The 9,594-nt window shown below is 35.3% G+C and overlaps 1 protein-coding gene across 1 annotated transcript; it reads right to left on the bottom strand.

Annotated features, from left to right (window-relative positions):
* Positions 1-4,206: 4,206 nt before the first annotated feature.
* LOC139865766 (uncharacterized) lies at positions 4,207-7,980 on the bottom strand. Its single transcript, XM_071853865.1, has 4 exons — positions 6,198-7,980; positions 5,819-6,015; positions 5,508-5,731; positions 4,207-5,054 (listed from the first exon to the last, which is right to left on the bottom strand). The coding sequence occupies exons 1-4, from the start codon at positions 7,978-7,980 to the stop codon at positions 4,382-4,384; spliced, it is 2,877 nt and encodes a 958-aa protein (XP_071709966.1). The 3' UTR covers positions 4,207-4,381.
* Between the last annotated feature and the right edge of the window lie 1,614 nt (positions 7,981-9,594).

Genomic DNA, 9,594 nt, shown 5'->3' with positions numbered 1-9,594 from the left:
TTGACGTTTTGCATGTTTCATCTCAGGTGCATAGAGGTAGTGCTTGCGCTTAATTGAAGTTATTACGCTGTCTGCTGCTAGAACTGGACGTCGTCCGGCATATTTATCATTTTCATTTCAAGAACAAATATTCACATTTAAACTATTTTGTTTCAAGATGTTTTGGGTTCATATACATTAGTCATTTATGTCAAACGTTTTCCAGTTACATTTTCTTTAATAAATGACTTGATTTGATAAGTAATGCGAATACTTTTCGGAAACGTCTCATATAGAGGGCGTGACCGCTAAACTGTGGGACCAGGAGTTAATATTCCGTTAGTGGATTCTGACGGGGTATTACAAAGAGTTAGTTGGAGGAATACGCACATACCCCCGTTACATGATATGGGGCCAGACAATAGATAGCGCGTTACCCAACAAGCTCACAAGGCACATCAGATGCTAGGACACTGCAAAATCTCTGGAACGATTCTTGCGATAGGTAATGGCGAATGACAACTCGCAGATCGTACCAGGGACCACTCTCGGTGGTCGCCACGATCCCTGTAAAGGTAATGGTGCGGACAACTGGCAGATCATACATGGACCATTCTTGATTTTTACAGCTTTTTAGGTACGATTGTACAAATGAAGAGGACGATGTACCTTTTGTCCCAATATATGTTGTTGAAGAACAAACTCATCTCGACTATAAATAGGGACTTAGACCCCAATAAAAGGAGGGAGTAACATATAACACCCACATTTAAAACATACTATTATTAGTAAGTTAATCATGTTCGAATATACACATCTGCGCTAACAAATAGCGCATTACCCGTGCTACCGGATATATAGCACTCCGAGCCGTACTTCAAACGGTTACATGTAACGTTCTATGAACATTAACCCTATAAACCTTCCTCTGAGCCATCGGTACCGGCTATCAAACGATGGTGGGTCGACGTTTAACCTGTTGAGATCTTCATTTCGCGATGGGGTTATTCACGGTATACCGGACCGGCTAGTTAAACACAAATGACCCATAAATCCCCCTCTTTTGTTGTCAAGTGTAGACCGAACTCGTTAGATCTAATATATGCTTGATTATCAGTGTTATTCATGACATATGTAATAAGTTTCACATTCTTGTTAGACCATCTTTAACCCTGAAGGGTGTGTTGGCGTGTTGCTAGGTGCTGGTGGGGTGCTTGATAGGCGTGCTGGTAAACTAGTAAATAATGAGGTGACATGTTGAGTGGCGTGTTGGGTGATATGTTAAAATCTGACTAAAAGTTGGGTGAAAAAAAGGATAAAAATAACTAAAAGAACAATTAACCAATCAAAAAAAGAAAAATGCCTTCCACGCTTCTTTTTTCTATGTGCTTGGAGCACACACGCCAGAAGCACACCAGGGAGCACGCCATGGTTATGAGGCGTGTTGGGTAAATTGAGGCGTGTTGGGAGGGAGCACGCTCCCGTTAGAGAGGGTCTTAGTATTAATCTTTTTTCTCTTTAATGTTACCTTTACTTCAACTTGTAATCCAATGTGTCTTTGGGGTGAAGTAAACACCTTAAACATACCCAATTCACAAGCTCATTCACGTTATAAACGCGTTGAAAACTAACCGTTACAAGTTTTAGACCATTGATTTCGTAGCACTAAAAAATACCAAACACCGGTTTACATTATGGTAAATAATGGTCTATAGTCTAGTTAAGTAGCAAACAAAACTATTCATATATAAGGTAATGAGTATTAGTAACTGTAAAAATACAATATGATGACTATACTCGAGATTGAATAATGGTTTGGTTACCAAATCTGTAAGCGTTAATGTTTTGAGCACATGTGTACGAGTAAGATGCACGTGCAGCAATTATTTTGTTCACGTTAATCTTATATCATACATCACACATATATATAATATATAATGAGGACGAAATAAGACACATTAAGAAAATGATTGGGATATGTTATATCTTTGACACATGAGAAATCAATAGTCAAGATTCAAAAAGAACAAATCTTGAAAACAGGGGTCAAACACAAAGCAGATTAAACAGAGAGCCGATCCCGAAAATTTGAGGGCCTAGAACGATGTGAAAAAAAAGGCCCTTGTGCCCTAACGAATAATGTAAACTATTTGATAAAAAGACCCTTTCAGCCTTGCTAGAATACTAGTGAACTTTGATTTCTTTTTTTTCTGAGGCCTTTGATTGTTGTTTTTGAGCATATTGTGCTTTGCCGTCGCTGCTTTAGTGTGTTTCCCTAGTTCCCCTCTTCTCAAATCTCCGATGTCTGTATATATAAATAAATTGGGCCCCTAAAAATCCTGAGCCCTAAGCGGTCGATCACTTTGTTCTCCCTCCGGACCTCCCCTGATTAGACATATGTTTAGGCACATTCAGATCTACGAATGAATTATCTAATAGTCGAGTCCCCGAGCTAAACAACAAAGCAAGTGTAATATTTTACGACATTGGTAAAAATGCTTTGAAAAAAGAAATGTATGTTTGACTGCATGTGTGTCTTTGAGCATAAGCAAGATAGGCAGTTGCCTAGGGCCCAAAAAATTTAAAGGGCCCAAAATTTTGAATATCTATATACTTTTCTCAAAATATTCTGTTTAATTAAATAAAGAATTGTCAATTAAAGTCGTAATACTGTAACTTTAAATAGTTAAATACATTTAAGTAAATAAATAAATAAATCTAAGTATTATCTTTTTATATGTATTAAAAAATTCAAACGTGTATAAAGGCTCACTTTTATTTTCGCCTAGGGCCTTCAAATTGTTGAGACGGCCCTGTTTGACTGCTAATGGAAGAATGTCTTAAAACTAAAGACAAGGTGAAAGCATCGGGGCTCTAATATTCTCTTATGTCCTTTATGCAGTTTGCAATTGGACATTCGGACTCGCACTCTCATTTGTTTTCCGAATGTAGTTATTCCACGCTTTTTTGGTCGAAATGCAAATCAATGGTAAAGATCATGATGGGCTATAATTGGAAAGATATAGTAAACTGTTTGATTCCTCATTCTGATCCTAATATTGCTCAGTTTATAGTGGCCAAGTTATTGCTTGCAGCTCCGGTTTACTTTATCCGGCAGAAAAGGAACACTCGTTTATTTACGTTTATTTAAAGGGCAAGAAGGATCAATGAATGAACTCTTTGATTCAATCAGTGCGCTCAAGTTACTGTCTGCGGAACCTGTAGCGAGCTTGGCAAGTTAATGTCGGCTGGCGCCATTATTGGTTGATGTTAAAATACAATGCAAATTTAGAATAATATGGAATTAGTAAATGTATATGGGTAAAATATCTAGATATTAATATGTATAAGAAAATATCTAGATATTAGAATATGAGAGAAAAATCTAGAAATTGAAATGTAAAAGAAAAATCTAGATATTTGTAGGTTGTAGAAATATCTAGATATTTATATATCCATGGAAATATCTAGGTTCTAGAATGTTCCATGGAGTAGTATAAATATGGGAGGAGATTTCATGTGTGAAGTTGTGAGAGTGAAATAAGAAGTGAGTTGTGAAGAAGAGAAGAAGAGTGTGAGTTAGCGAAAGTAGAGAAGAGAAAGCTTGTAAGTAATATTGTAATTGTAATTTAATATAAGTGTTTTTGTTAAGTTTCCCGATCAAGCCTTAGTTTGTGTTTAAGTTCTTAGTGCACTTTTGTTGTTCTTATTATGCCTAAGTAATACATGGTCGGTTATACCGCCTAAAGATATATGGTCGACATTGTCGCCTAAGTACATTGTGCACTAAGGATTTATAAAATTAAAGGCTAACCAACGTCGAAGTGTTGGTGTAGTGAGTCTAGTATAGTCTAGATCCTCTATAGTGGTGTGTTGGGCTCGTCGAAGCTTCCAACAGTTGAGTCGCGAGTCATTGTTTTTGTCGGCTTTCGTGCTCTTGGTTGTTGGTTGCACCATGCCTTGTAGCCCGTATCAATACTTTTATTCTTTATAGTAAATTCATCGGGCAACTCTTTACCGGAGAAAAACAACTAAGACGACATAAATATAAATGTTACTAGACATAACTTTTAATTAAACCCACAATGAAAAAATAAAAGGGGAAATTATTTGAACACATAAATTTAACAATGTTTATGTACAAAAACTCCTAAACTAGATAAAATTAGCTATTACATCACCTAAACATATCTTGATTTTTGATCAAACTTCTACAAAACAGGCACTTCTTGCTCCTTCCGTCTATCGCCTAACGACACTACTAATCATTAGTCTCTCAAAATCGGTCCTAAAGATCCACATAATACCAATACGCCAAAAACCATCCGATGAATTTGTAACGAAGATTAAAACTAGCTTCACATAATTTTTAACAATTAGTGCACACACCAGAAACGTCCCGTTATTGCAGTCTTACCTGTTCATGAGCTTTTAAAGCATCATTAGTAAACTTCTCTAAAGCCTTGAAAATCGGAATCACACCACCTTGTAAACTACTTGACCCAACTAACTTCATAGCTTCTTTATAATCCAGATCCACATTACTTTCAGAAGGAACCAACGACCCGGGTGGTTTATCCGACCCAAGATTTTGTCTTTTTCTTGCAAACTCCTTTGCAAGATCCTCCTTTTTCAGCATAAGTCGTTGAATATCGTCTTGCCTTTCAAGAAGTTGCCTTAAACTAAATGCAAACCCGTTCATTGCTTTTGAGACCCGATCTTGCGAAACGCCTTTAATTTCCCTTTGCCAATCGTTGCAAATTACGAAAATCGGAGGAGCTCCCATTCGACCCGGGGAATATGGAACCTCACCATCGATGGTTACTTCTGGTTTGTGATCAATGCATTGCAAAAGCCACCCGTTTAAAGAGTCTACATATGCTTTTTGAGCGTTAATCCAGTTATTAAAATGTTGGCACCAGTTTACGAGCCCTGTTTCGAGCTCGTGAGTGGTTCTTAAACTTGAATCCCGTTCAAGGCTCGTGCTTGCCCTTAACGTTCGGCTTCTGCTCTCCATGATGGCTTCAAATTGCTTTCGGTGGCATTTAACAATTGATTGCCACATTCTAATCAGTCTGTATAGAGCACAATATAAATATTTCAAATATAATTTTTTATAAAATATTTTAAAAATAAATGATTTACAAATAAGATGATGTAACATAAGTTTAAATAATATATATTTTTATGATGTTTTCTATAATTATAGTGTATTTATGTATTTATTTATTAATTTATCTTTAACGGATACTCTGTAAGTCGGTGTTTTTCCCAACTAATTTTTATAATTTTTTAAATGGGCTTGTGATTTTCGTTTACACTAGAACAAGGCCAGTCAAAAAGTCAACTTTTAACCGACTTTGACCAGACCTTTTTTATCAAATGTTTTTCTTGACGGGCTGGTAACCAAATTGCCGCAAACGCCGTTTGCAACCATGAATTTACATAATAATTATTAAGGAAACACAGTAAGAAAGGATGATTTTGAGATATCAGGGATATGTAAAATTGGATTAAGATGTTCATACCCGAATATTAGCTCACTGACTTGTGGATGCAGTTCCATGTCCCTAACCTTGTGTATCTCGCTAGATATCGTATCGATAGCTTTGATCGATACATTTAGTTTAGTCCTTAACCTTTTTATAGAGGCCTGTGCAGCTTCAATCTTACTAGATTCTGCTCCACACGCATCCAATTCATTTAGCGTATTGCACCATTTCTCGTACATCACCCTTAACCTCTCTTCATCCTATAAATAGATCAACCACCTCATGTATCATTAAAAAAAAAAAAAAAAGCTTTAAGTGGAATTCTTAGGATGTAGTGATCGTATTACCTTTACTTCTTTGTATAATTTCTTCTCCCACATATATAGTTTCTCCAAAGTAGAAGAAAGGTTAATGGATCTATCATCTGCAACTTCATCCACATTATAGGACCCTGCTAATTTTGTAACTCGAGAATACGAACTCACAGATTGTAATGGATGATGGTCTGATGATGTTAAAGAAGGGAGAATTTTGGATAAGACCACTGCAAATTAACAAATTAACAGTATAAGTTGTTTGTTATACTAAGCTTGAATCATAACTTTGAACAACAAAAACTTTTTTTATTTGTTTCTTTAATTAGTAGTTTCTGATAATATGCGGTTTTACTTAATCACAATAATAACTAGAAATCATGAACATAATTTATATAACAATTTTCTTTACCCTTAATAACTGCAAACCTTGATTGGTAAGGCAACTTTCCAACTTCAAGCATTAAAGCGACTTCTTTTCCATTATTAAACGCAGTCTCGAATTCATCCTTGATTTCATGAACTACTTCGTGAAGATCACGAGTACCATGAGGAGATAACGTTGACAAACTACTGATTATCGAGGATTCGATCTCTTGCATTGATCCTGACCCTTCATCTTTATCAAAACTTACTCCCTTTTTACTCTCATAATAACCCTCCTCCATATTTTGTGAAACAATTGTCTCAGAGCTATGCTTGTCTAATTCAGTACTAACCGAACGTGTTCCATCATTATTTTCAAGTGGGACCGACTTGGCTTCACCATGTTCGCTTTTGACAGGTGGCATTCTTCTAGAACTACCATCAGTACTAGTGGAAGGTTCTGTCCATGAACTGCCATCAAAGTCTTCTTTTCTTTCACTGAAGTCTTTCTTTGTATTGACTGTTTTACCCTTCAGATCTTCATAATGTGACTCGGTTTCTGTTTCTTCTTCCAAATCGGGAATCCCCTCTCGTTCTCGCACAACACTCGAATCTGGACTACTACCCATTGATTCATACCCGTATCCAAATCGGTATTCGTTATCATATGCATCAAAAAAGTTAAGATAATCAGAATCCATTGGTGGAGGAGGAGGTGGAGGACTTTTGGGTTTCTTAGGTTCTTGGGGAGGAGGTGGGGCCGCCCCATTATAAGAAAACCCATACCTATACGCACCTCCATATGGATCATAATGTTGTGGATCGAGCCATTGACCCGTTTCTTGAAACCCCCTTGTTTCCTCTGGTTGAATCACAGTTCGGCTAGCAGGGGCTGATTTTTTCATATAAGAAGCATAATACTGATTTGTATATGAATTAGAATTCGGGTTACCACCGTATCCATTGTAAGAATCAAAATTTTCTTGATATGGTCCCCATGTAGGTTGATACTGAGATGCAGATGGGTTCATCCCATAAGGGTCTCCCCCGCCCCAACTAGTTTGGTTTGGTCCCCAAGGACTAGGTTGATATGGCAATACAGATGGGTTCAACCCATATGGTTCAGGGTTTATACCATACGGTTCAGGGTTCACTCCATACGGTTCACCCCATGAAGGTTGAAAAGGCAGAGGTCCTCTGTTGTTCACAAACGGATCACTCCAACCAGTCTGGTCCATACCTCGATAGGCTGGTGCCTCTCTATTGTTCATTAAATAAGGATCATTCGTATCCATTTCGTTGTACTCATTTGATCTATTGTACAAATTAGACGGTGGTCGATTATGTCCAAAACCATGACCTCCACCACCACCATCATCATGTGCATCATTATTATTATGTGCAGCATTATTATTATGTAAACGAATATGATCATCTAAAGTAGAGCTCAAATCGGAATCAGATCCAGATTCCTCAATATCATGAACATGTGAAATCGATATCGAACCAGACGACATAGATCCATTATTATTATTATTATTCTTATGATTATGATAATCATTATTACCATTATGATTAATACTACTTTTACCTACTTCAGATGGCAATGTAAGTACAGGTGATGCTGATGGTGAAGGTGAAGGTATCACAAGCTGTTCATCAACAAATCTAGAAAGTGCATAACCAATATCTTTAAGTGAATGAAAATAAGCCAAATGTGAAGATGATAACTCGTACCGATAATCAGCAGCAGATTTAATTAATCTCTTTCTTTCTCTACAACGAATCACTAATGGAAGATCATCAATTTTTGAAGCTTTGCAGCCCATTGAATTAACCACAGTTACTATCATTAACCTCTCCTAAACATAAACCCTAACCCTAATTCACGTATCATTAACATTTTCACTGCTTCAGCTGAACTAAAATTGAACAGTGTGAATGTAAATTCAGCTCAATCACAATCAGATCTATAATTGTAATAATAAATAAATTTACACATTATATAAGCTCGCAATATGTAGCTGCATAAATGGTGAAACAGTGTTAAACCCTAGATTTAGAGAGAGTGTGTGTGTGTGTGTGTAAGAGTTGGGATTAAAGAAATGAATAAGATTATTAATAAATGAAGTAGGGAGTAATTTACAGTGAGAATCGGCAGAGAAATTGATGATAAAAATAATTTAATTATTAGAAATAAATTTTAAATTATTAGAATTATAATAATTGAAATATCGAAGTGTGTGATTTTGGCATGTGTTTTCACAGAGATTTTGTAGAACAGGAGAAGAAGATGGTGAGGTGTACGTTTTGAAAATAAAAAGAAGTGGCAATTTTTGGACTTTTTCAACCTTTTGCAAGTTTTATACAGTATATAAGACAGAGTATCACATTGTAAATTGTAAATGTAAATTATTACTCCGGAGTTACTATTAGAATAATAATAGTTAATTTTATATCTCACACTCTAAATTATCAGATACAACACTACTTTTTTTTATATTTATATATTATTTCCGTCTCAATTTAATAAATATATAGGTAAAGTTTTTTTTTTCAACTTTAACCTAAATAACTTTTTGTGTTATAAAGCATAATATATTTGTCCAAATATCGATATAAAAGAAGCAAATTCGGCCTTATTGACTCGTTTTCGTTCCAAGAAGAAGATGAAGAATACTAGAGTGTTAAATAGGCACTGGTTTTTTTAATTATATTCGAGGAAAAAAATATTTGAAACGTAATAAAAATCGAGATTTACTTAAGTGGTGTGAACGAGTTACACTTGTTAATCTAATGATGAACTTGAACGATGTAGCTGACGAAGACGATGATTATTCATCCTCAGATTCGAACATGTAGTAGGGTGGATTTAGATTTTGGCTATTCCGGAGATGGATAACTGAGATTTCAAGTTGTGGATTCGGAGTCTAGTCGTCCATTCGTGTCTCTCATGTTGTTTGGTCTTTTTAGTTTTCTATTTGAGCTTAGGTTGGATTTTTTGTGTGATTTTTGGGTTTGTAATATCGTGGTGGCTTGGTTTATGGGCTAGTGTAGGGTGCATTGTTTTTAGTGTCGTGTATTTGCTAGCTTCTTGTTAGTTTTCTTTTATTTCATAAATTTTCTTGCCTTTCGAAAAAAAATAATGAAATTTTTATAAATTAATTAATTTTTACATGTGTTTTTATTTAGTATAACTTTTATCATGTAGTATATAGCACAAAAAAGTTATTTAAAGCTAAAATTATGAAAAAGTTAAAACATAACTATTAATTTGAGATAGAACGAGTATATTATATGTATAATAATAATGTGTGTGTGTGTGTGTGTGTATATATATATATATATATATATATATATATATATATATATATATATATATATATATATATATATATTGTAGCGACCCGACAAAATCGTCATTGACGGCGCCGTCTACTTAG

This window comes from Rutidosis leptorrhynchoides, chromosome 9 (genome assembly GCF_046630445.1).
Source record: "Rutidosis leptorrhynchoides isolate AG116_Rl617_1_P2 chromosome 9, CSIRO_AGI_Rlap_v1, whole genome shotgun sequence".
Lineage (NCBI taxonomy): Eukaryota > Viridiplantae > Streptophyta > Magnoliopsida > Asterales > Asteraceae > Rutidosis > Rutidosis leptorrhynchoides.
Note: the sequence above shows the minus strand (reverse complement) of the source record. Positions and strands in the feature narration are given on the sequence as shown.